This window comes from Amblyomma mixtum, chromosome 1 (assembly GCF_055824585.1).
Source record: "Amblyomma mixtum isolate Tamu chromosome 1, ASM5582458v1, whole genome shotgun sequence".
Taxonomy (NCBI): Eukaryota; Metazoa; Arthropoda; class Arachnida; order Ixodida; family Ixodidae; genus Amblyomma; species Amblyomma mixtum.
The window spans coordinates 168777371-168805183 of NC_143012.1; the positions used below are offsets into that span (position 1 = coordinate 168777371).

Below are 27813 nucleotides of genomic sequence, written 5' to 3' on the forward strand. Positions count from 1 at the left end.
CATGGGCTCGCGATTTTTGTACTTTCGCGAAAAATGAGAAATTAAAAATTAGAAAAAAAGGGATATACTCCAGACATTTGCCATAAAGTGTGTATAACAGGAATATACTTCCATTTTCTTGACGCGGTACAGCAGGCTTCGGATCTTGAATTTTCGACGAATTTGTTTATCCACTCATTCTTCAATGCAGTGCTACCTACTGAACACCTCCGCTCGGAGCGCAGCCCGCGTGTTTGAAGAGAGGGTTGAATAGGCGTTTGGCCACAATGGTTTTTTTTTTTCTAAAACTGCCAAAGTTGAGCTCGCGCTTGATAAACCTGTACGCCTCACGTGGGCAGCCGTGGTGCGAATGCGGACGCCAGCGCAGGGCGACGATGATTTTCGAGACAAGCAGGAAGAGACCGGCGTCTCCGATCCGCGTTTTCCTGCGACTTACTGCGGCTCGGCGGAGCGTAGCATCGTGCGGCGGGGATCGCCGGTCGTCGCCTGCATCTACGTCGGGGAAGGAACTCGCCCGGATCAAGAGGGAGCCAGGCAGTGGCAATCGGTGACCTTTCATCTGGCGGACACGGTGATGGCAGAAAAGAGCAATATCCCCGATGTCGCATTTGAATGGCAGTCCCATCGAAGAAGGAAGCAACGCACACAGTGCCCTCTTCGAGACACGTGGCGAACAGCGATGATAGCGAACCTATACGTCAGGAGCCGATCTGGGATTATTGCAGGAGAAAGTGAACGGACTCTGCCCTCCTCCTCCTCTTGTATGCCCGCGACCAGGTAAGACACAACAATAAAAGCGGGTGTGCGTTTATAATTTTTTTTTCCGCTTTAAGACTTGTGTTGACACAGCTGAAAAAATAATTACATGCGCATCGTTTCAAGCCCAACTGCTGCTGTGCTTGGCTCTTTAGCCCACTCTTGGCCCGCGTTTATGAAACGCGAGATGGACGAAGTACGCCGCTATTAAAGGCGTGATTCGGCATGAAACTTGCAACATCTGAAGTGGCAGTGTTCTACTTGCGTTGGTGCAGTCATGTACATTCCCACATGAATCGGCACCTTTTGATTAGTCGACATGCACGTACACCACTTACGGGTTTCTATTGCCTTCTCCGTGGTCAAAGTTACGAGAAGGATTAAGTCCAGAAGACACATATTACTGGGGCACACACGTTCCGAAGCAAGGCTACGCAGTGCCAGTCCAGTCAAAATCAATCTTTCTGTTTAAGTTTAGGTTTCTTCCACAATTAAGAATGAAATGTTACGTAAAGGCCAGGTAAAGAGCACAAAAAACAGCTTGAAAAGGCCTGATCCCCAAGCACACAAAGCAGCACAACGGCGAGAGCCCAAGGCGATACCCGTACTGACATTCCAGTAGGTTAACTTACATCGCGTTAAAAAGAAATCAGAAACAAGGCGAGCTGAAAATGCCAAAGTACCTTACGTGCAAACGTGCTACGCGATTCCTTTTGTTGAAAGTGTGGGCACTTCAATGCTTATTTATATAAAGATCTGATTTCAAAAGCGTTTATAAAAGTCATCATTGTGGGATCGATACGGAGCTTTTAAGGCCCAGCGTGAGATTTTTTTCCTCAATAGTGGCAATTTGCTAACATTTGCTGCTGTTCTATACCGTACAAGGAATTGCTCAAATAACATGAAAGGAATTGCACAAAAGTAAGCTGACTAAGGCTGGTAGATAACTGTGGCTGCACATGAGTCTAGTAGTTGTAGACAATTTGTTAACGATTTATTAACATGTTCATGCCATGCCATATGGTAATAGAAGAAAATAAAAGAATACAATAATAGACAATACAAGAAAATAAAAGAATAACACTGAAGGGGCAAAAATTAGGGTGAGCGATTAAAAGAAATGCAAAATAATAGCGCCCAGCCCGCACCGCTTACTGAAGGGGTCATTTGTTAGGTTGGGGCAACCAAAAGGAAATAAAAATAATACGCCCCTGCCTGCACCGCGTACGCACAACAGGCTTTATTTGGTGGCGGGGGTGGGGCACGGGCAGGCCGCACAGTCGGATTTCCTCCCCTACTCAAGGGGACAGATATTAGGGTGGGCTTGTCTAAAAAGAAAGGAAAATAAAAGAGCCCGGCGCGCACCGTTTAGAGCACAACGGGCTACTGAAGGGGACAGCAAGAATCACTAAGGCGGCACGGCCTGCATCATGGCGTGGTGCATAATAACGGGGAGGAATTAGCGTTCAGTGGCTGTGGCTCCGCTGACCGGAGAGAGGAAACTCAGCTGGCCGTCCTCAGAGCAAAGCTCCGCGTCCGCCTTGCAGCAGGCAGTAGTCCCAGCTCGCTGGTCAATGCTATGGCAGCGGGATATCGTGGCCAGTGACGTCCATCGACCACAAAAATTATTCTGTGCGTTTTTAGATTGACCACATCATTAATGTACTTTTACTAACAGTCGCTTCGATCAATGTTCAAGCGCTGCGCAGTAAGAGCGGAGAAAATAGTGGCGGCTACACGCAGCAACAATGAAGCCGCCAGTGTCGATCCTGTTAGTGGCGCTCTGTTGCTTTTTGGTCCCTCCTCTGGCGGCGCCGCTTGTCAACGATGGCATCCCGCCAGTGGGCGGACCCTTCCCGAATTCAACCGCGGCTGCCGCGTCGACGTCTGAGAAGTTGGTGACGAGGCTTCGGCACTTCGCGCGAGGCCTCGCGAATCGCGTGCCTCCGTGGGTCAAGAAGAGACTTCTCCAGGCCCCAGTGTCAACCGAGTGCTCCCTGGGCTTGCTGAGGTTGCTGCGAGGACTTTCCAACTTGGATCCATGGGCCATGCGCAGTGAGTGTCGTTTAGGGAGTCGTGCGCTGCCGGCGATGTTAAGGCGCCCGATCCCAAAGGCACTATGCCATGTGACGTGGCACTCTAGGGTACGGAGCGCACATGGAAGCAATGGCATTGTGGCAGCACAGTCAATGACCACATTTACATGACTGGGGAATGAATAAATACTGCAGTTGGTCTAACCGGTATGGTTACCGGGGAATAAGGCCTACGAATACTCTTAACTTACAATGCCAGTTACGGTACCTAGGCCTTCTAAGCACAAGATATTTGCGCAGATGTTTTTAAGGAGCATGCTTTGAGGGAAAAAAACGGCAAAAAATATGCAATGTACACGTTCAAACATTTCATGCAGGAAGTCGAGTACCGGTGAAGATTGGCACTGAAAGGTGTAAGTCTGTGTACTGACGTTGCAAGAAGGTTTTTAAATATAACTAGATAGCAAATGATGTCATCGTGCGGGTAATTCTGATTACGTTGCCAAGGAACATTACTCCCAGCCAGTTACTGATCGCCCGTTTCACTATTAAGTGGCGAAACGCCCTAAAGGACGAAAACGAGGTTCCGAATGGGGAATATGATGATGATGACGGATTTTTATGGCGCAAGTGGAACTGTGGGCGAAGAGCACCATGGCACGAGGTTTTTTTGTTTTTACTCAAGGTGGGGTAAAGGACCCATTTCGCAAGCATTTCAGACAAAAGACGCCGCACACCAGGCGGGCGAAAGCTCATACCCACTGTATCACCTGTGGGGAACTGGTGGCATTGGAGTCGAACCCCGCACCTGCTGCATGCCAGGCGGATGCTGAAACGACTAGACCACAGCTGCGGAAAGGGAGCATCGAAGATGACACGTGGATTTGGAATGACATGTCGTAAAGTATACGCTTCTTCCGTCAATATACTCCTCAGTGGGAACGCTTCAGACACACACCTGAATAATGCGGTAAGCTATCAGTGTTGACAGTTGTATGCAGCAGTATATTTCGCGCAATTTTAGACAAGACACTTTGAAGCATAGGTAGCAGAATTTTGAAGAAGGCGTTTGTGGACATGTTTCAAATTTCTACAAAACCTAAATAGTATTACAGGTGGGAAGCGTCAAATAGCGAGCTGTATATAGGGCATACCATAATATTTTATTTGTATAAATATCATTACAACATTTTCTGTTTAGTTTACGGCGGTTAAATGCCCCAAAGCGGCTCAGCCTATGATAGATGCCGTAGTAGGCTCCCTAAATTTCGACCACCTGGGGTTCATTACCGTGCACTCTCATCACACAGCACATGAGCCTCTAGCATCCAGCCTCCATATAAATGTGACTGCGAAAGCTGGGGTCGAACCTGCGTCTTTCGGGTCAGCAGATGAGCGCCGTAACCACTGAGCCACAGCGGTGGCGTTGTTGCATTTTTACTATAACGTCTGGTGGAGTTCTTTCTGCTGTTGATCAACGTCAAAATTTACAATGCTGACAGTGCATCGGTGGCATAGTGGTTTGAGCATCTGTCTCGTAAGCAGGAGTTGCCAAAGCTGCCCCTGCGCCATTAAACACATTATAATCGCCATCAAGACACACCGAGCAATCCTTCGCACCAGAAGCAATTTGGAGGAAATGTGACTGAGCTTCAAGAAAATTTCATTTTCTACAATATGCACAACGCGCATAAAAGTCACGAACAAACAAAAGATGTCCACCCAGCTTTTCACGGGGCACCAGTAGAGCATATCAAGGTCATTGCACAGCTCAAGCGACCTTCTTCGATCGGTCTTGATGTGGGTGCACGGCTAACATCATCCGATCCTACACCATGCACTTCTGCCTCAGGCGAGTGATGACAGAAGCGACGGGCTCACTCGCTCGTCATGGATACTGACACTAAGCTAAGCAAAGTTTTTATTTATTAAGTCGAGTTATGCACTATGTAAAGGAGGCATTCGGGGCATATTCCCCTGTGATCCCGTGCGAGATCGATTTGTAGCTTTTTGAAGTTTCGAATGAGAGTGCATGTGTAGTTTCGAATGACAGTTCATGTAACGGTGTGTTTCCTGAGTTTAGTCAAATACTTGAGCAAATGAGTACGTTTTAAAAAGCTAGAAACTACAGAACAACGAAGTAGACTACGCACCTCACAGTGTATAAACTCAGTTCTTTATTGAGCCTAAAGAATATGTATACAAAAAAAAACAGTTTTCAGAATGCATCGAGAGGCAAAGTTTTCAAGCGCTGATTATTTTTTATCAGCCCATACTGGAATGCGTATGTTCGCTGTCTGTAGGCCTTCGTTAAAAAGAAATAGCTCGTCTGATTACATGACATCCTCTGCTATGCACCCAGCAATAACTGTCTATTCGAGTTATCTGGGCTGCCTTGTATATCAGTTCTCGCCTTTTTTCTGCTTGTATTCGCATCTACAACTCTCTGGTCCTCCTGTTTTGCGCTGGGGTTTCTAATTCTTAAGGTATGTTTTCGCTTACTCGACGCAGTGCTGGACTCTTCTGCAAAGGTGCATGGCGGCATTTTCATGGGCTCATTGACCGAGTTGGGCTCCTTCGACGAGTGCTTAGACACTGTGGTCAAGGAAGAATCTGGAAACGAGTTGGTCAGGGCGCAGTACTGCAGTTTCTACCTCCGTCCTGACGACAATACCTCGCTCATCGAACTACTCATGCCGGCCATGTTAATGACGAATTCAAAGGTGCTCCACTTTGCTTAGAGGTTTTCAAAAATTGCTTCAACTTCAGAGAACTTAATTAATGTGTTGCCTCGAATATATAAGTGATTTTAGCTTGGAACCTGGTGCCACCAACAAAGGCGACACCTTGTTGCAGTCTCAGACCGTTCTTCCTCTCATAAACTCCACGAGTTGTTTCCGACGAGCGCAGAGTATTACTTTGATGTCAATTCGGCAGTGATATGAATATCAGGGCGGCACTAGTTCTCTTTAAGAGGACATCGAAATATTTAAATGGTGCTTTGCTTACGTTGCGTAAAAAAAAAAAAACCAGAGCACTGAAAATGCGGCACTTCAGGCAGCACGTCAGGCGCTATTTTCCGCAGGGTGTTTCTTCCATGGTGTTTCTTTCATGTCTTCCATGTGACCTTCCCGTTATGATGTTGTTGTCGCGCTTGTTTTGTTGTCTTTCTCCTCATTCGTCGTATTGCTTACGGTCTTTAATAATAAAGACCGTTTGCTTTTTCCTTCTGAAGGTCATCACCTGGAAGGCAATGATTGAAATTGGATACCGTTTTGCAGTACTGAAAGCGCGCTAACTCTTCGTCTTGCTAACATCAGCAAATATTTCATTTCATTTCATTTTATTACCTTAAAGGCCCCTTAAAAGGGGTGTTACATAAGGGGTGGCAAGAATAAAAGCACAAATTCACAATGACAGGAAAGTTTCTACATTATCAGTGCAAAGTCGTGGGCAGGTGATGATGGCAACGTTGTTTGGAAGGCCGTTCCAGTCTGCGGCTGCACGAGGAAAGAAGGAATTAGAAAAAGTGACGGTGCGTGATCGTGGACGGGAAACTTGTAGGTGATGGCTGGTGCGGTGAGATATGCGTGCGGGTGGAAGAATATAAGGTGCGATGTGCATAGGGCTGTGGAAGAATTTGTGAAATAAAGACATGCTGGCGATGCGACCTATATGAAATATGTAGGCATTTAAGAGATTATCGTCGGAAGTGAGGGTCTTTTCAGGTTTCACTGACTAATTTCGTTTCCTGCACCAATGAAGCTGTGCTCATGCATTGCTCAAGTAATAGCATTGCTTTCCTCATGTGGCTACCATGCGCAGGCCTCGAGGATGGTAAAGTACCTGGCTGAGCCCTGGATGCCTGGTTTTCGCTGGGGGATCTGCGTCGTCTCCGACTGCAGCCAACAGGACCTGGAGGTTGTCGGCCGCGCATGTACGTTTCGTTCTCTCATTAATTAAAGCTCACAGAGACACGGGCCTGCAATCCTCAGCAGCGTAGGGAACAACGTGGAAGCAGTGCTGCCAACCCCAGGGATTTTTCTCTAGATCTAGAGAATTTGGACGTTGTTTAGGTGAAAAGGGATTTTTTATATAATCTAGGGAAATTACATTTGCTCGGAGAGTTTCTTTTTTTTTCTCCCTCAAATTGCGAAGACAGTACAAGCTTTTATTTGTTTTTTCTCTACAACTAACGGAGGCCCGCACAACACCGCCATACGATCGAGAGAGAGAAAGGAATTTTAATGAGGGAAAGGTGGAGAGGTCGGCCGGTGGTAACATGGCCCTGGCCTGCTACTCCACACAGGGGAAAGGGAAGAGGAGGAAAAGGAAAGTGCGAATGAAGGCTGATGATGGCATAATACAATGAGTTTCTCGGGTGATGTCTACACACACACACACCACACACACCACACTGGCTGGCACTCGCATCGCGGTGAGTAGACGCACATAAAACTCATAAAACTGGTGTCAGCAATACAAACACCGACACATGTCATTAACCATGTAGGTTGTGCACAGGTGGTCACAGACGAGTATCCAGGCCTGTTTCACACAAAAAGTTGAGCAGGGCCTTTGTCACACGGCACCAATCAGAACGTCTCGTCTGGCGCCCAGAAGAGTTTCCTCAGAGAGAGGGCGAGAGTCCAGTCGTTTCACGGTCGCCTCCAATGTTGTTCTTTCAGCAGTATAGTTCGGGCACTCGCAAAGAAGGTGTCCAATAGTCTCTGGAGTGTGGCACTGTGCGCAATTTGGGTTACTTTCGATGCCGATCTTGTGAAGATAGTGTTTGGTGTAGGCAACACCAAGCCGTAGCCGGTGGAGTAAAGTCCCATGACGTCGCACCACCATAGATGGCAAATGTAATCGTGAGCCAGCGTCAAGCTTACAGACGCGGTCCTGTTGATGACTCGAATCATGCCAGTGCGACTGAATAAAGCCGAATAAAGCCTGCTTCACAAGCAAGTAAAAACGCTGTGTTGCTGCGGCCTATAAGCTATTTAGAGCCATCGCGGCGGCTCCAGTAGTCAGAGCGGCGATTGCTCCAACAAGTTACCAATTTTTTTGCAGCACTGCGCTGCTAAATTTTCAGTCGCTTGCATGGGAACCAGCCTTTACAGGAACGTAATCGGGAGTATATGGTCCCTGACGTGGCCAGTGGCACCCGCTGCTGTGATCAGGCGTGCCACCGCCTTCCCTCAAGACGCGCGCCCCTTCCTCACGCTGTATTTGAAGCTTGCTGCACGACTGAAATTCCTATTTAGTAAGCATATCTGCATGTTTATTCTGATAACTAGGAAAGAACAAGGGCGCCATTTTTGTTTGAGAAAGGAGCGCCTGGCTGGAAATATTCGCTAGTCCAACTAGGGGAACAATTACCAGTTCTGCCGGCGCGGTGGCTCAGTGGCTATGGTGCTCTGCTGCTGACCCCAAAGACGCGGGTTCAATCCCGGACTTCGGCGGTCGAATTTCGCTAGAGGCGAAATTCTAGATGACTGTGTGCTGTATGACGTCAGTGCACCCTAAAGAGCCTTAGGTGGTCGAAATTTCAGGAGCCGTTCACTACGGCGTCTCTCATAGCCTCCGTCGCTGTGAGACGTTAGACGCCCCAAAACCATAATTCCCAATTCTACCACGACGAACAAAGTAAGTTGAGGTCACATGAGGCGTACATAAGCAGTAACAATCACTGCTTCATTGTTTTAATTTACTCAAATTGCTACGTCAGCCACCCTGTAGAGCAATCCCAGCAAATGGGCAAAAAGTTTTTATATTGCAGTTTCCGTACATTCCTCAAGCGACCTCCAGTCATTTTGCACGTGGTATCCTTCGGCTGAAGACGAAACCGACACAACGTGAGGGAAAAAAATTCAGTTAATTCCACATGCTGACGCATATGTTTACTAATATATCTTGCGGACAGTGAAAAAAAAAACACATACACGATATAGAGCCGTTAATATGTAATTTTGAAAGAGCGCTATACAGTTTACCTTGTAGCTTCATTTAGAAGTCCTTCATTTTAGAACCTTCATTTCAAATTTACAGGTAATTTGCTTATCTACGACTGGTAGTAGGGCAGCTTCATGATAAAACTTGGTACTGAAAAACCCATATACATTTTTTTTCACAATTGAAAGCTATTTTTCGTATCTAGGAAAATCTACGGAATTTTTATTGCAAATTATTTTTATTGCACAACAGAGGGAGAGAGCTGACAACTGATTTTTAATGGAGCCGGATACTCTTTACATAGGTGGTACGCAAGTGACACCCGTGGGACAAAAAAAGATCAAAGTAGAAAGAAAACATGAAAAAAATCGAGACGACGCACAACACAACCAAGTCTATACAATGGAACAAACTGATCTCGATAGCCCAATCAATTCCACTCCTTTTACTGACAGCGACGACGACACGTTGCTGATGCCGTTCTGAGCCCTTGCGGATTTGATTTCTAAGGAGGGTAGCTTGGTGCAGGATTGTAGAAAACCCAGCAGAAAAGACGCGTTCACAAGATGAAAGAGTTGACTGGAAGGCGCAGGAAACACGAGGGAAATTTACTCGGTGAAAGTTGTCTCAAGAGAGCCAGGTGCACCTGCACGTAAGCAGCACCGACGACAAAGAAAACATAGCAAAAACCAACAACAAAAAGAAACATTTTATAGTGCGGGTCTGTTATCTTGCAAGTGACAAACTATATCCCATTGATGAAACAGAATTCTCTTTAAGTAAACCGGACCGAGCTGTCGCGTTTGCATTCAGTGCCAAACTTTTTTTATTTTAAATGCTTCCAGGATTTCTCGCTCTATCTGTGTTTTCCCGCGGCTGATGATTCAGATATCATTCAAGAGAGGGTTACAGTATTGATAGTGGTTGCAATAATTAGGAAGATGGCTGTGTTAGCCGGTCGCAGCGAGGTGCGGTGCCGTCAGAAGCGATCGTTACTATATAGGCTGGTCTGCCACTCTAGACTTTCCATATGACAGGGGGATAGAGTATACAGCACTGGTAGTGCATTTTGTAACACACTCTGATGCTTGACATTGATTTTCTTCTGTGTTCTCTTATTGGAAGAGATACGGGAACACAGTGGCGACAGCTTCGTGAAAGCAGGGGGGACAACGTTGACACCGTATATCGTGGCAACCAACAATGCGTTGTATACTGCATAGCGTTCCGATGCGGAATGAAGTATGTTGGACAAACCGGCCGCTGCATAAACAAAGGTCTCTTAGCATGCCAACAGGTGTCGGTCCTTCACTCACCCAAGAAAGTTGGCCTCGCAATGTAACCGCTGCAACAAATGCATGCCACTGTTTGACAGAACCGGTCTTATACCATTCAAATAATGAAACAGAAATGGAAATAGCCGGAGCCTTCGAAATCGGATCTGAAGGGGTTGACAAGTATGTCAGTAATTTGTCGTTGTCGCCATCAGAAAAAGAAGTGCAATAGGTATGGTTTAGGGGAAGAAGCGTCCTAAAGCAACTGAGGCTATGAGAGACGCCGTAGTTAAGGGTTCCGGAAATTTCGGCCACCTAGGGTTCTTTATCGTGCACTAACATCGCACAGCACACGGACCTTTAGCATAGCATATTGCCTCTATCGAAATGCGACCGCCGCAGCTGTGCACGAACCAGTGCCTTTTGCGTCAGCAGCCGAGTGCCATAGCTATTCAGCCATCACGGCGGCAGAAGTGAAATTACTTGGAACTGCTAGGGCTACCGAAACGAGTTTGTTCCGCTTTGTAGACCTGCCTGTGGTGTGTGTCGTTTAGGTTTTTTTCTCCTGTTTTTCTTCCTCCTTTGATCTTTTTGTCTCCCACAGGTGGCAGTTGTGTACGTACTACAGAAAAGGAATCCCATTCTATCAAAAATCAGTTGTCAGTTCGCGCTGTTTGTTGTGCCTTCATTTTGTTTTGTTCGTAAAAAGATTAGCGCGTTTCCTCAAAATGTTCGTTAGGAGAGATGCAAAAGCTCGAAAACACATACTGTTCGTTCGAGCCCCCTGCCCGCTCTGCCATTTTCTATTGTTGTTCTAGACTGAGGACTTCTTTCTTTGCTCGCTTCGACCTTTGCCCCTCTCCCTTTTATGGTGCCCTGAGTCCAGTCGCTGGAAGTTGGATCCGCCGCAAGCCATGAACAAGCAGCAGCCGCCTTGGTTATGTGTCGCCAAACGGAATTAAATGAAAAACATACAAAGAACACAAAGACTAAAGAGCAAAGAAATCGACCTTGCAGCAAACACCCGGCTTCGCCATGCCACGACCGCAGCAAATTTCTGACGACAGCCTTTGGTGGTTCAGTTTCAGTTTCAGTTTATTTGCCACAACAAGTAGAGGGCATGTACGACGTCCCTCTCCTCTCGTTCCTTCTTGGCTTCCCGGCGCGCAGGACGCGTGCAAGGGCAGGGCATGCTGTGCCTGGGACGGGCTCGAACTTCCGGAGCAGGCGGGCTCCCTAAAAGAGCTTTTCGGTCTAAGAGAAAAGTAGATGTGTGCCACTCCAAACACGTACAGCCTTGTCAAAAGTGTAGTGCCTAGGGTGTTTGCTTATAAGCCGTGTAGTGGAGCTCCTGTAGAAATTTTGAAGGTCCTACGGTTTCTAGGTGCAGCACCAAAGACTGCTATCGTTTTAACATTCAGTTACAGATTTTTAAAAAGAAGGTGCTGATAGTATCGTGAATGCGGCCTTCACGGAATGTTTATTCGTCTCGGCAGACACAAGATAAGGATATAGTGGTCAAAGTTAATTAATTAATTAGCCAAATTTCGTTAATTATTTTTCTAACTCGAGTTTACACTGCATATTTCAATCGCAATTTTGGAGACTGTAAAATACAATTTGCAGCATGTCCCTAAGTGACACCCGTACTGAGATATTCGCGACTGAATTTTCAGCCTTTTCGGATCCGATTCGGCAACTGAATGCTCAGAGTGCGCCAGAATTTCCGCCCACGATACTACGTAAAAGATTGACGAAATCATGACGCACAACCGACGGAACCAAGGCTATAGCTGCGACTGGGGCAGGTAGGCACTCGAAAAGAGCGCATAGTCACTGCTCCCGTGCGCAGCTCGCGCTCTTTTTTCGTCATTGGAATTGAACTTGGAGGCACTTTTCCTGCAATCAGCGGCTTCGAAAAAGCAGCGCGGTGATAACGCGCCAAGTTTCCCTTTTCGCTCTGGCTCTGCCAAGAAAGGAAAGGTGTGCAAGTTAATTGTTTGTGCGTTACTAAGGTGAAAGCCTTTAATGCCTCATCGTTGTCGACAGAAGGTTGGCAGCAGAGGTGTCACAATTTTTTTGGGTTGGTCGAAATAGTTATGGCTTGAGAGTGCACGGATTCGAAGTTACGAGGTCCCCCACGGATGCCTGACGCCGCCTTTTGGAGCAGAGGACAACTAATAAAATAGTTGTCCTCCGCTCCCACAGGGAGCGTAAGGCGTCCGTGGGTCCCCACATTACATACCCTCATTACTCGAACAGAGCCGAACAACCGAACTCATCGAAGCAGAGAGAGAGAGGATGCTGCTAAAGAAGCAGTCAAAGTGTGTAGTCAAATAACGCACTAGTACAGCACAGACGGTCCCGCAGTCAATGAATGCCAAACAGTGCGCCAGGAAAGGCTTTCGCCTTGCAGCACTTTAGAGAGCCAAAGTGCCCCCTGAATTCTTTATTCTTCACTGTCGTATCTCGGTGGCTAGGTTTTATGCATCAGTAATGCTCAAAGTGCCAGCCTTCAACCGCCACGCATGCCATGAATCTCTACTGCAGCACTGGTTTCACAACCTGCGGGGGTATATTCGCGCATGCCTTGATGATTCTTTGCTTGAGGTCTGCCACGTCTTCGGGTTCAATTGCTCAGACTTTGTTCTTGACGTAACCCCAAAGAAAGAAGTTTAATGGAGTTAGGTAGGGTGACCTAGGTGCCGAAAACATGATTCCACCGCGCCCTATCTACTGACCGGGAAAGTTGCTGTCGAGCCAAGCCCTTGCACGCGACGAGAAGTGCGCAGGCGCCCCGTCGTACTGAAGCCACGCGCGTGGGCCTAACGGGATCTCGGAAATGAAATCGCTGACAGCACCACTCAGAATGCTCCCTGGGTACGACTTTGATGTTAGATTTGGTTCCAGAAAGTACGGAAAGTGCTCGATTTGCGTAAATGCCACACCAGACATTCCCTGACTACCGGATTTGGTGGTGCTGTTCCCAGAGCCAGCGCGAGTTCTGATGAGACCAGTAGCGGGGGTTGTGTACATTGACATCCCCATTACGGCAAAAGTGGGCCTGGTCCGTCCACAGAACTTTCCTAAAAAAGTGTGCGTCTTCGTCATATTTTATCAACGCCCAGTTGCTGAATTCATACCGCTTTTTATAATCGTCTTCAATGTGATCCTTATGCGGCAATATGTGGTAAGGATAAAAACTATGCTTCTTGAGCGCTCTCCAGAAAATAGCAGGAGGATCCGACGGCCTCTACGATTTGACGGATGCTGGCCTCGGGGTATGCACGAACGTAGGCGAGAACATTTATCTCGAATTCTTAACTCAGGATAACTCCCTTGGCCTTCCTTGAATGAAGCGCAGATCATGTGGTCCGGAACAGTTTGTGCGTTTTAGTGAACATCCTATGTGAACGAACCGGGCGGCCAGGATTCTGGGAGGCGTAGAGTCTTGAGGCGAGGCGAGCGTTGCCACTCGTTTTTACACAGGCGACTACCCTCGGCACCTTCTCGGTCCAGTATCCCGGTTGCATCTGCCCCGCCATTTCAACGCGCATTCAGAGTTCATGGGTATAATATTGTAGCAGCCTTGTTCGTTCTGTTAACAGAATCGACAGCCCGCCGCGGGCCACTGGAGATTCCGGTGAAAATTAATAAATCGCAAGCCGATAAGCCACCAGTCCTTTCTTCTCCCAGCCAGAGCGGAAAGGGAAATCTTGTGCGTTATTGCCTGGATGCTTTTTCGAAGCCTCTGACGGCGGGAAACGCGCCTGTAAGTTCAATGCCAATGACGAAAAAAGAGCGCGTGCTGCTCACGGAGGCAGTGACTATGCGCTCTTCTCAAGCGCCTGCCTGCCGCAGTAGGAGTTAGCCTTGGTGCCGTCAGCTGACGTTATCATTTCGTCAATCTCTTACGTAGTATTGTGGGCGGGATTTCCGGCGCACTCTGAGCGTGTAGTTCCCGAATCGGATCCGAAAGGCAGAAAATTCAATCGCGAATATCTCGATACCTGTTGCACTTAGGGACATGCTGAAAATTCTATTTGCTTGGAATCATTGCAGTCGCCAAAACTGCGACTTCAATATACCGAGTAAAATGAAGGGTTAAGATGATTGTTAACGAAATTTGGCTAATTAATTAAATAAATTTCACTGCTATGTCCTTATCTTGTGTCTGCCGAGCCGAATATACATTCCGTGAAGGCGGCATTCACGATACTACCAGCGCCTTTTTTAAAAAAAATCTGTAAGCGGTTAAAAAAAGACATCCTGTATATTAACCGAGTAGACGTGCGAAAGCATGTGTTTACCCCGGTTCTTTAAACGACTGTTTAGCTCTGGTTGTAAGTTGATGGAGACGACCATGTGCTATGCACAGCGCGTTAATGAGTTGCAGTTTAACACGAAGCGTGACCGGCCGCGGCGATAGCATAGTGTTTTCGTGGAGTGCCAGCGAAGGTGATCTGTTTGCGCCGTCGCGAGCTGAAAACCAATCCATGGACAATTTTACTTTATTTCTGCGTTGGCTGTTGTTATGCTTGGCTTGGCCAAAGACACTCTCAAGATGAACCTCGCATCGGCTGCAGCTGGCGGGACGCTGCTGCGAACTAAGCCGAGCTTAGCCGAGTCACTGCGAGCTTCACAGAAGATTCCTCGTTGGGGCTGTGTTAAGTAGTGCTTCCGCACTTGAATCTTCTTATCTTCAAGAGTTTGCATCACTGAGGATGTTTTAAGTTCACACTCTGTGGCTTACACCCATACCCCCTGGGCTCTAAATTGTTCACAGAGGGGCATGTCACCTGTCCGAGAATGATTCAAATAGTGTGACTAGCAGCGCCTACCACCCGGATTGGGATGTGTTACGTTTGTTCTACGATGCATTTCACGCCGCAAATTGTTCTCGACGGCAAGAAAAATTCTAGAACGTTTAAACATATTTTGCAGTCAGTGTCGTCCACGGCAGTCAGTAGCAAACACGTCATCAGAGGTTCATTGTTCAATGGGTTATCCCACCAGCCAAGCATTGAGAGACCTACTACAGAGGGAAAATAGAGAGACGGCTCATGCATGGTTCTTAAGTGAATGCAGAAACAATGCTGATTCAGAATTCGTCCTCATCGGGAGTAACGGAACCACGTTGGTAGAACAGCGGGAAGGCAATTCAAAATAGAAAAATACATTGATTTTTGGTAATATTTGAGTGGTCGATGCGTAGCTTGAAAGATAATGCAGACGGATGAAAGCAATGTCCAATTTTTGCGACTGTAGATATAAAAATTTTTTCGGTGCAGCGATACTCATACAAAGCGCTTGCGCCGATGCACGTTTCGCTTCGTTGTACAGCCGCTCGTTTCTTCTTTATCGAAGCAACCAGGATTTGTCAACTTTTGACTATATTACAAGAAGGCTTATTTTAACATTTTTTTGAATGGTCAAAAGATTCACAACTGGCAGTATGTTCACAGACGTAGGCGGAAGAGTATCTTTAGTGTGCGACGTAGATCTTGTATAAGTCCCGTTGTTGACCCGTCCGAGAGCGACCAATAATGTCGTAGAACAATTGGCTAAGTATTGAGGGCAGCTCCTCGTTTAAACTGTAAGAACAGTGGCTATCCAAGCTCTTACACTACTATGACGATCTCACAAGCCATCATACTTTTCCCCACTTAGCGTTTTCTAGGCTACTCGGCGTACGACTTTGTTCTTGCCTGGGATTGTGGTACTCTTCCCAAATCGATGTTGCACTGTGGGAACTTTGATGGCAGTCGTCAAACCATTGAAGTGCTTTGGATAAAAAAATGTCAGAGAATGTTAACGGCATTATTCGAATCAGTTCGAAAGCGCGGACAATTAGCGGGACGTGCCGCGGGACGTAGCACTCGCGCTTCTCGGACATAGTTCGTAAGAGACGATTTTGCTAGGCTCTGAACTTCCGCATTAGTGCCACGTAGAAGACGATGATGAGCGGGCCATGGAACGGAACGGAGCCCTCGCGCTTTTCGAACATACTATTGGGAACGGATTTTTCTCGGCTCTGAAGCTCCGGATTAGTGATTTCGCAGTAACACTGCTTGTGACGAAACCGCCACGTCCCATATCTCATAATGCACTTATCGCCGCAGCCGGTGATTGATCTTGTCAGAGTTCTCGAGCTTAGGTTGCAAACTTTCGTCTGGCGTTTTCTTGGTGGGTTAATTGTTTCCGTGTCCCCTTCTCGCAGTGTTCGGTGACGTGGCCGCGGTGCGCGTAAAGTACTGCACCACGGGAGTCTCGCCTGTGCCCACCACTCCGCAGATCACCGTCTGGTAAGTGCCGTGCATGCAGCTTCAACTTTGTTGCCCGGTATTTACAAAGTGTTCAGCAGGCATGTTGCATAAAAAAATTCATGGAGGTCTCTGTTACAGAGGCCTTCGCGTAACTAAAAACGAAACTCACAATTTTGGTACATATCACATTGGACAGATTTTTGAAACACAAAATTTAGATTATAAATTAAAATTCTGCCAAGCCATCGCCAGATTGTATTATTTGTAACCTAGATGGATGCAACGAAATAAAGTGGTCAGCGCTTGAAAATGAGGGCAGTTTGAAAACTCAGTACATTCGAAAAAATATATCAGTATTATCGACATTTTTGTATCAAGGCACTAATTCATTGCTGAAGGAGCTGCAATAAAAAAATAAAAATAATGCTTTTAATTAACGCCATTTCGTAAACACAGCACAAGTTGTAACCTCCTGGGGATCTAGAGAAACCGAAAGTAATATATATACAGCAAAATAATTCCCAAAACGTTTCCAGCATTTCTTAATTTTTCGCCCAAATTTTTAAGTTTATACCAAATATAATTGTTTGTTACCGTCTACGTCTAGTATTCGATAGTATGTGATAACTTACGCAATCACAAAAGTGAAACCGAGTGTTTTGGAACACATTGGATACTTACGTTAGTCAACCACCACTAAAGTCGGAATTGAAGAATTCCGTTTGTCATTTCAGCAAGAGAACTAAGGGATACTAAACATTTTCAGACACATTGGGGTCATATCTGTTCTGCCTACACTTAAAGCTTGCCTGACAGGTGACCCAAAATCATTTCTGGAAATCTTCCTGTCCGTCTACACATGCCGCGAAAAACACGTGAAATAAAAAGTGAGCCCTTATACGAGCGAAAACAAGGAAAAACAAGAATAAGGAGGAACTGACCTATAAATTGGTAAAATTCCAACCTTCCTTAGTGGTGCTTTATGGCATTTGCAGCTTTCTCTAATCTCTTTGACGAGCGTTTTTTTTCGAAACTAAATTTTGTGCCATTTCCTCTTGCGCGGAAATCCTATCTTTATTGCGGCAAAGGATTTTTTATTGAAACTTTGTAGTCTGATCTCTTATATATCTATCTGGGCAATCAACCATAATAAGTAAAACTGCGTAATTTGTTTTATATTCCGGTACTTCATCAGGAAAAGCTGCCTAAATAAAAAACCATTCTTTTTGGACATTGCATTGTTATAAAACGACAAGTGACGGTATTATATTTATTTTGGTTCACTGCACAGTGCCAGCCTTTATGTATGTAAATGCGAAAGCAATTGGCCTTGCGATCAACTAAATTGAAGTTGTGGCTGCTGGCTTGAGGTGCATAATTATGCATTACATAAACAATAAAAACGTAAATTTTCTTCAGCACACTTTCACACTTTGATTTAAGTAAGTCAATATTTTTTTAGACCCTGAATTTGATGTCTGTACCGGGGGTCAAATTTACTTACCCAGAGAGTGGCCTTATATCTTATCGCTCTAACTTTTATACTTCCTTATTGACTCATTCGAAAAATTGGCATCATTGAACCTGTAATACACGGGAACAAATCACGATATGTTTCCATGGCCAGAAATATGGTAAATTGACAACATGTGCCATCTCTACGTAGCTTCTTCCGGAGAGATGCGCATTTTCAATAGGCCGCCCTTGGTCATACTGTTTTCTTTGAAAAACGGCGTTGCATATGCTTAAAAATACCGCAATCTCGTTCGACGAGGCAAAATCGCTGTCTTACTTCTACGCTATGCAGCAAGGCACTCTTCTAAATTAGGTTAAGAAGCGCACTCACGAAGCCATGTTACTCATACTCCGCGTCCATCTAGAAAACATGCGTTTCTCAAAACAGTGCTCATCTGTGAGTGTGCATGTCGCTGAAAGTTCATTTTAATCGTAATGTAGATGACGCCTCAGGGAATTCGCTTCACTTATTCACTTATATCACCAGGGGTCATTGAACGTTTGCCAACATCCCCAAGACGCTGCCGTTCTTCCATATCGCCTCCAGTGTGATGCTGGCGCCACGGCCGAGTTCCGATCACACCTCCTTTCGATCAGTGGCCTAGAGCCAAATCCACTGAGCTCTTGCGGTCGCTTGTGAATGGAAAGATAGGGCGCGCATTATGCAATTTACCAAAATTCTGGAGGGGGGGGGGGGTGTTCGGAGAAAAAAAAAAGGGCGATTTAGGAAATGATATGCTAACGTTGCCCCCTGCCCCCTTCGCTGCTGATGAGGCGAAGGAAAAAATTACGCCAGAGTGTTTCAACGCCACGCGGAAAAAAATATTGCTGATTTTCACTCCCTCTTTTATCATTTCCCTTACGGTGCGGTTCCGGTGTCCGCCGAGAAGTGAGACAGATACTGTGCTATTTCTGTTCGTTGAAAACACATCTTGGTTTGGTTTGGCTTATGGGGTTTAACGTCCCAAAGCGACTAAGGCTATGAGAGACGCCGTAGTGGAGGGCTCCGGAAATTTCGACCACGTGGGGTTCTTTAACGTGCACTGACATCGCACAGTACACGGGCCTCTAGAATTTCTCCTCCAAAGAAATTCTAGCCGCCGCGGCCGGGATCGAACCCGCGTCTTTTGGGTCAGCAGCCGAGCACCATAACTGCTGAGCCACCGCGGCGGCGAAAACACATCTTGAATTCGATGGTGACGGTGGTTGTTCAGCTTGAAAACATGTTTGTCATACGTGTATCCTCTCGACACCAATTTTAGAACAGGAGGTGACGAACCTTGGCCCATCAAAGAAGGCAGCGAGCGAGATGTGAAAGCCGTTACCGAAGCAACGCTCCTGAGGAAGTACCAGGGGACGGTGACCGCAGCAGCAGGTGGCATGGACACCCGGCTGAATCATTAAGTGGCTTGCGAGTTGCCTTGCTACACGCACCATTTAAGTCTTCTCTTGGCTGAACGGCAGCCATAGGCATGATCTAATAAGGCGCGCCAGGTGGCACTTTACAGTCGCTCTTTTTCCACATGTAGAGTACTAGGGCGATTGGATGAAAGTTATAAATTCACATCATGAGCAGCTACGAAGAGCCAGAAGAGTCGGCATAAGTAGCAATGATTCTTGTCCATCTCGCTTCCTCTTAGCTCAAACCTCGCTATTACTCAAGAAAACACTTTCTGAAACCCAGGAAAGCATACTGGTGTTTTTTTTTTAAATCTGGGCATTAATAAAAAGTAAATTGGCAGTGTAACTATACTTTACCTAAGCGATGAATATTTTCTATTGCTGAAAATATATGCAGGGCGATTCCCCTAACATGCCACAAGATTAAAAAAAAAACAGTGCATCGGATCTAGGTGAGACCAATGGCATATTGTTTCACGGCATGTGGCTCTCCTGGGGATATCTTTAAATTCCGATTATTTAGTTGATTACCTCTTGTTAAATACGCAATTTTAAAATATTCCCTTCAAAGTCACATGTGTTTTGTCAGGTTGTAGATGGGGCTAGTAAACAGACGATCCCTTTTTTGTAGGAGCATATCTCCCACGTGGTGCTTTTTTTTCCTATCATCTAAAGAAATCCTGCGAAATATGATCATAAAATTGAGGTCGATTTGCGTGGTGAGGCCAGATGCGAATTAGGCGTGCTAGCACTGTGGTTTTCTTCTGCTGTGGTGTTCGGATCCAGTGTTCACGGATGGCAGTCGTTGGGATAGCGATGTGGGTTCAAGCGGAAGTGGTAATGCTCACCTTTAGATTCATAGATAACTGGGTGCACTCACGCCTCACCTGGCACAGTAGTGCGGTGGCCAAGGGATGGGCCACTGCCCTCCTATGGCAGGGTCTGCCATCGGCGGGACTTCGGTTGGTGGCGACCGAGGTTGCTTTTCGCGAGTAGCCTCTCGCGATTAAGCCAGCTCCCACCTGATACGATGGGCAGGTTGCTAGGTACACATATACATATGAAATCGACACACCTGGGCAGATGAGCAGCTTGTCACTTAGCAGGCTTCAGACAAACAGATGTATATTAGAAAGGGCGAGAAAAGGAAAGCAGTGCCCTGGCCGCACCGCCGGTTAGCACAACGGGCTTAGACGGACAGACGGACAAACAACGGCTAAATGCGGCCAATGCCCAATATAGGTGACTGAAAAACCGTGTGATTGCGCTCTTGCGCTACCCTACTGCAGCGATAACAAGCGCGCTTTGATTGAATGAAGCGTACATGCTCAGCGCCTTGAAGTAAGCGGTCGCCGACATTCTCAGCAGCCTTAAAACTGCGTCAGAATATTCTTCTAGAACAGGGGTTCTCAAACTGGGTTCCGCGGACACAGGGGTTCCGCGGGTTGTCTTCTTGTGTTCCGCGAGAACCCTCACCGGCCCTGACCCGGCAGCTGATATGAGACTGGCTCTGAGTGCTACTGAGCCACGCTTTGACTTGCTCTTAAAAGGGAAGCGGTACCACCCATCACATTAGTATTTGTATTAATCTGTGCAATAAACATTTAACCTCTGCAACTTTCCCTTTGCAAAAATGCACTCGACATCATTGCTGGTAAGTGAAAGCGGCGGGGGGGGGTTCCCTGGAACTTATTGAAGGCTTTTGGGGTTCCTCCAAGCAAAAAAGTTTGAGAACCCCTGTTCTAGAAGATAAGAAGCACGCGACGTGACCTGCGATCAGAGATAGGCAGGCAACCGACAGCCGATTCGGACCGAGGTTTTACTGAGCCATCACGCATACAAAACAAAAAACGATGGCAATACAGTGGGGTTTGAACGTGGCCTCCGTTTTCTTTACTTGCATCATTGTGCAGCCAGTACACTGATCGCCGGCCGCATGTTCCTTCAAAACACCGCTGGGGGCCCTGGAATATGGTACCGCGTGGCGGAGACATTTCATTTTTTTTATATTTCGTGTCTATTTTTTGACGCCTAAGAAAGGACGACGTAATTAACCTTTATGAATGAACTAATTAAACGAATTTTTCGAATACCCTAAGGAGCGCCACAACCCGAAACAATATGTTGTCGGTTTTGCTTAGCTCCACTGCGCTGCTTTTTGTTAATCCTTGGTATATGCTACGTGACACACCCTGTATATAAATTCATCATCAGCCTGACTGCGCCCACTGCAGGGCTAATGCCCCTCAAATACCTCTCCAATAAACCCTATACTGTGCAAGTCGCGGCCTTCCTATCCCCGCAAACTTCTTAATCTCATCCACCTACCTAACTTTCTGCCGCCCCCTGCTACGCTTGCCTTGTCTCGGAATCCAGATAACCATCGGTTATCTTCCCTTCGTATTATATGCCCTACCCAAGGCCACCTCTCCCCCTTCATTTCGACTAGCATTCCATTAGGTCTCATTTTTTCCGTGGCCTACCCTGCTCTCTCCCTGTCGCATCACGTTAAACTTTTCGTTTCAATTTCCAAAGCGTCATGAGTTGCCCTTAAGTTGAACCCTTCTAGATACTAAGGTATTTGTTTCACCTTCTAGCTAGCTTCCACGTTCCTGCCCGATAGGTAAGTAGTGGTAACATACAGCTGTTCAATAATTTTCTCCTTAGGGATATTGGTAAACTGCGATTCATGATCTAAGGTAACCTGTTATGCGCTCCAACCCATTCTTATTCTCCTAGTTATTTCCCTCTCATGATCCGGATCAGGGCTCACTACCTCTCCTAAGTACATGTTTTTCCTTACCACACGCAGCGCCTTGCAGCCAACTGTAAACTGCTGTATCCTTCCTAGATTGTTTAACAATGTTTTGGTTTTCTGCACATTCATTTTTATACCCACTCTTATGCTCTGGCTGTCTAAATCATTGATCAAACTTTGCCATTCATCCCCTGAGTGACTTAACAATGCAATGCCATCAGCGAATCGAAGATTATTAAGGTCTTATATAATAACTCTTCACCACAAGTATTCCCAATCGAGGCTTCTGTTACCTCCTGTGAGCCGCCGCAGTGGCTCATTGGTTATGGTGCTCGGCTGCTGACCCGAAAGACGCGGGTTCGATCCGCGGTGGTTGAATTTCTTTGGAGGAGAAATTCCAGAGGCCCCAGTACTGTGCGATGTCAGTGCACGTTAAAGAACCCCAGGTGGTCGAAATTTCCGGAGGCCTCCACTACAGCGTCTCTCATAGCCTCAGTCGCTGTGGGACGTTGAACCCCACAAACTAACCAACCGTTACCTCCTGAAAACAGGAGGCAAAGAGCGTTGGCGAGAATGTGTCTCCCTGCCCGACACCCTTCCGTACTGGTATTTTCTAGCTTATTTTTGAAGGCTATGATGGGAGTGCGGCAGATAAAGTTATCGCAGTATATTTTTACGCCAGGCTTAACTACATCTTGATTCCGTAATCGCTGCCTGACTGCTGAGGTTTCGACTAATTAAATCAGATGTTTTCTGGTGAAGTGCTATGCAGGGGATAATTAACGTTATTAATTCGCTTTTTGGTTATTGCAGTTAAGTGTCTGTTTGTAAATAGGAAATTTCAGAGGACCATCAGTCAAACCGATATCCGTCGTTAGATTTATGAAAATGCAATGGCGCGCAGAACCACAGCGCTCAGAATCAGAATCGGGCCAAGTAATCGGCCCGCCGCACCCAATCCATTGCGAAGGAAAGTTCACGTCAGTGAAACGGACATCAAAAGACGAATTTGGTGGCGCGCCATCGTGTTGGTATCACATCGAACGCACAAAGCTGAGTGGAAGTTCTGATGCGAAGTCCTTAACCACATCCTTTAGAATGCCGTCTGTGTAACGCCTGGTTGTCATGTTTCCTTCAGCAGAGTATCGCTCACAGATGCGTTTGCGAAAAATTCCACACCACAAGTTTTCATAAAATTGCCAATAGTGCCCTTGTTCTCGCAGCAATTTGGGTTTCCTATTGGCCAGTAGTGCGCGTGGTGAACGTTAGCTCCCGCATCTCTATCGAAGTGCGCCTCGTCTGAACAAAACAGATAATTAAGAAAATTTTCATCTTGGTCACACTGGATGAGGCACGAGTACCAGAAGTCCAGAAGTCGCTGGAAAACGGTTGAGCACCGTTTTGAAGGAAAGAAGTTTTTGTACGTGACGACCGGGCTGTCGTGCAGTATTCAGACGTGCGGCTAAAGCGATGTTTCCATCCACATTCACGTATGCAATAACCATGTGTACTCTGCAGGCATGTTGAGCGGCGGAAAGGATAATACATCCGATGCTAATGCGCTGCAAAAGAATTTGACATTGAGGGTTTCTAAACGACACATTTCTATCTTATAATAATGCGAAAGCATTTCTAGGCTATGTCGGCAGGGTCGTGTCATCGAAACGTGTCCGCAAAACGTGTCCACAGACGTTGTGATGTTCTCAGAAGAGGTGGCATCAAACGAGTGGTTGTAATCGAGAGAGAATGGTGCGAGGATGCTGCGCAAAAAAATTATGTTCATACAAATTATGTTCATGGCACGATTAGTCAATTAATTAGAGCCAAAAATGCCGAAAAAACGTCCAAATTGCGCGGACGCCGATATAGTCAGTGGATGGGAAAACAGCCTTGGACAGCAATAGTACAAAAATGGGCAAAGGAGTTAAAATAAAATTTAAAATGATTGAAATGTATTCGATGGAACAAAGGTGTTTCATTGAGGTACATTATTAGTTAATTAATTACCTGCAAAAACAATTGGACGGCTGAGTAAGCTGGACGGGTGTATAGTAAGTGGACAGGAAAGCAACCACGGCGCCAGATTAGAAAAATTAAAATGGTTGATGGAGAGGAAAGAAGGTATAAACAGAGTAAATAAATCGATCTTTAAATAAAGCAGAAGATAATTACGACAATTCCGTAGTTAATTTAACAGATAAAAAGGAAATGATAAAAAGAGGCAAAGAGAGGCGATCAGTGCCGAGGAGGCATCGATGCTTTCGCATTCTCCCTATGAGGGTCGCTGCAGGCATCTCTAATTTTGTACATGTATACGTACCGCGTCATTACGGGTAAACCTCAGTTCGAAAAATATTGGCAAATGCTGGTTCTTTAAAGAGCCGGTGTGAAACCAACCACTTGTAATATATCCCCATTCGACTCCAGCGCTTGGTGGTGACTGTGGTCGGATAAAAGTCGGAAACAAAGTGGCAAGTATCCATAAATGGACGTACTCCATCCAATGGCACGGTCCTTTTCCCATGAAGTTGTGGTCAGCCACTTTGCGTGGGCTAAAGTAGCAGTGCAGGTGTTTAGCAGGTGCACAGCGATTGGCGGCGATGTCATGGGAGAAAGTAGGCGCCAGTGGTTGGATGGCCTCTTTTCAGAGCCTTTAGCCACCTAATTCTCCAGTTTTAATAGGCCGTAGCTGAGCTGCATTTGTCGATAGAATAACTTGAGTAAAAAAATATCTGTGCTGAACGATCACAGCTCTCACCTTGGGCAATGCCTGAATACCCACAAGTGTCACAGATGATCATTTTTGGTGCATCAATCTTCGAATAAGTGACGACCCGTACACTTAGTGCTTAAAACGGTTACGGCACACAATGAACGCATCTTGCGCACTTCGAGCTATTTTAGTAGGCCAAGGTTTACTACACAATTTTATTCGCGTACTCTTTTACCATGTCCAAAGCGAAATTTTAATCAACAACTTCCTAATTACACCAACTACAGGACAAAAACCTCTCCGAAATATCTCTAATTAACTTCGTCCTGGGCTAGCTGCGGCAACCTTATCCCTAAAAAGAAGAAAGTCGGCTGATGATATTAGGAAATATCATCCACCAACGTGACTTCCTGGCCCCAACTGGTACGAGTGCGTTCTCTTGGAATAAAGTTCGTTACCCTTAATAACCATCGGTTATCCTGCCTTTGCATTAGATGTTTTGCCCAGACACATATCTTTATCTTGATTTGGACTCGAAATTCAGTAGCTCTTGTTGTTCTCTGACCTACTCTGCTCTCTTCGGGGCCTTTACCGTTACGCATGGTAGTTTCCTTTCCGTCGCTGTCAAAGTCCTATATTTACCTTACATTTTTTTTCTACCCTCCATGATTCTCTACGTTTGGACTTCCAGGGCTTCTTACGTAAACTTAATATACCCTTCGGCGTCTCCTGCAGCATCCCTACGCTGTAGTGTCGCCCGTGGATGCGAGTGGTTGAGAATGTCGATTCCCAACCAATCGCAATGGCAGACGCCCCAGCGTGTGAGAACTGCGGATGCGATGAGAGGATTGGTACACTCTTTGTCAAAAGTAAGCAGGCTGCATGGTTTGCTTCCAGCTTGTATAGTGGAGCCCTTGTGGCTTTCCTAAACATCAAAAGTTGTTGGAAGGTAAGAAGACCCGCAGTCCTTACCTTTAGCAACCATTTCAGCTTTAGAGAAGCTGTAAGGGCTCCACTGTACGAGCTAGAAGCAAACCATGCAGCCTGGTTACTTTTGACAGACTGTACCTTGTTTGTGCCATGCCCTCGGGATGAGCGTGCGCTGTGTTCCTAGCTGCCACTATCTGTCGCCTAGATCCTAACCCTTTTACAGAAGCCAGGCTTTCGTGGCATCGGACAAAGCGTCCCTCTCAGACAAACGATGTGAAGGCGCTTAAGAAATTCCTAAAGGACTCAGGGTTGAGTTCGAGACTATGAACTTTCGGTCTGCGCCCTGTGTGACTGAAGTGCGTCCTATGTGCCCTTTGTACCCTGTGTAACTGGCCGTTCACTCCTCTATACTCTTATTTCATCTCCTATATCCCCCTTTTTTACCCTTCCCGCGTGTAGGGTAGCATACTGGGCGTAGTCTACTTACCCTCCCTGCCTCTCCGTTCTTTTGTTTCTCCCTCTCTCTCTCCACATTTCTTCCCTATATGGGTAAAATATAGAACTTATATGTATACTGCTGCCTGAATCAGCCTTAATTACGGGCTGCGCATCATAACCAGCAAAAAGCAACGGCACTGACATGGGTGCTAAGAAATGCCACGTGTTTTAGAGCACTGTCCTCGAGCACATGTCAGTGGCCGTGCTTGCCTTTTGAAGCACAACTGCGTCGTTGTGGTGCTAAAGCTTGGCCATTACAACCAGTGACTTACGCGGCCTTTTTGCAGGGTGATCCTGGCAGCAATTGCCTTGCTCATGGCGGCAGGGACCAGCACCGATCTCTGCACCTCAAAGGAGGGCAAATCAAGCGGTGAGTCGCCGTAGAAATATTACCAGCTCCATGAGAATCTATTCAGTCGTAATATAACTGCGTCGTCTTGGCGATTCTGTTCGTGACTATCCAGTGCAATACTTGGAGCGGTAACTTTTGCCTAGGGTGCTTAGCGGGGTGAGATTGCTTGCAATCTTTGCTGGCGTCAACTGAAAGTGAACAGTTTGAGAAGCATGAAGGTAGGCGAGAAATGCTGCGATGTTCAATGTTAGGTGTAGCTTGGTAGCGGGGTGAAAACATGGAGAGGACGGTGTGCAGGATCTTCTTAATGGGGTTTCTAAAATAATTTTGTTTTGAGTCTAACTCTTAAAACATATGAAGGGACAGGGACACGATGAGGCCGTCCTGGAGACTGGCGCGCACTTCCTCGGAGGTCGACACTGGCTGAGTGCTGTTTTTATCGTAATCATGCCAGAGCACTAGCAAGTGTTAGGAATGGGCTGCTCGCCGGCCACACGCCTCCCCTCCTGCCGGGGCGCTTGTCAGCAGGCATCAGGCACAGAGGAACAATGGAGTTTTTAGAGCGCAGCTCTTGGTCACACGTTCTTGCGAGGAGCGGCGCCGTCGCCGTCGTCGGCGTAACCGAGCGAACGAGAAGAAAGGGGAGCGTTGCAGAGCATGAAAGACGGTGATAGCGAACAGAGTGCAAGGATGAAAGTGGAGAAGGACGCAGTGGAAGCGTGAAGAGTGGCGCTCCGCCGGTGGCCCGCTACGAGATGGCGCTAGAGCAGGTAGTCCGTTTGCCCGAGGAGAGGCCCAGCGGCGGCCCACAACTGTGCGCTCGCGAAGCTGAAACGCACAGCCGTATTCGTTCGCCGCTCCGCGTGCGGCCGCTGCCTACGGTTTGGGTAGCCGAGCAGCTCCGCTAATATATCACCCTTCTGTAAAGCGTTATCGTCGATCAGTTATTCTTGTCCGGTCCGACGACGTCATTTCCTGAAAAAGTCGAGAGGATGACACTCAACGTGCTGAAGCTTACATGCTGTCTGTAGGTCATGAAGGGATTTCTCCCCATCGTCCTCGATCCTTCCACGGCGTACGTGAGCACGTATACTTTTCTCGCCGCGTCGGCTTCCTCAACGTGCGCCAAATTTCACCACACCTGTGCAACATATCAGCTGGGCAGTGGAGGAACGCTCGGTAAATATGATGCGACTAGGATGAGGACTATGCTTACACCAAAGGGAGTCTCGAATGCAGCGGCCGCTGCAAAAGCGGGAATGGCTCCGCTTTGAGCTCGTTTCCAGCGTCGGAAATCGGTCCATTCGAGAAACAAGATTTCAGGGGGGCACTTTGTTGACCTTAACTGCGGTGAGGCGA

At 46.7% G+C, this 27813-nt stretch overlaps 1 protein-coding gene across 1 annotated transcript in view; it reads left to right on the forward strand.

The window, feature by feature from the left end:
- Window positions 1-2504: 2504 nt before the first annotated feature.
- The window catches only part of LOC149369738 (O-acyltransferase like protein-like), a 109884-nt gene continuing 84575 nt past the window's right edge, over window positions 2505-27813 (forward strand). Inside the window, exons 1-5 of the mRNA XM_089576279.1 lie at window positions 2505-2811; window positions 5304-5515; window positions 6618-6729; window positions 16242-16326; window positions 26390-26472. Of these exons, the coding sequence (XP_089432405.1) occupies window positions 2505-2811; window positions 5304-5515; window positions 6618-6729; window positions 16242-16326; window positions 26390-26472 (799 nt within the window). The remainder of the gene's footprint in view (window positions 2812-5303; window positions 5516-6617; window positions 6730-16241; window positions 16327-26389; window positions 26473-27813) is intronic.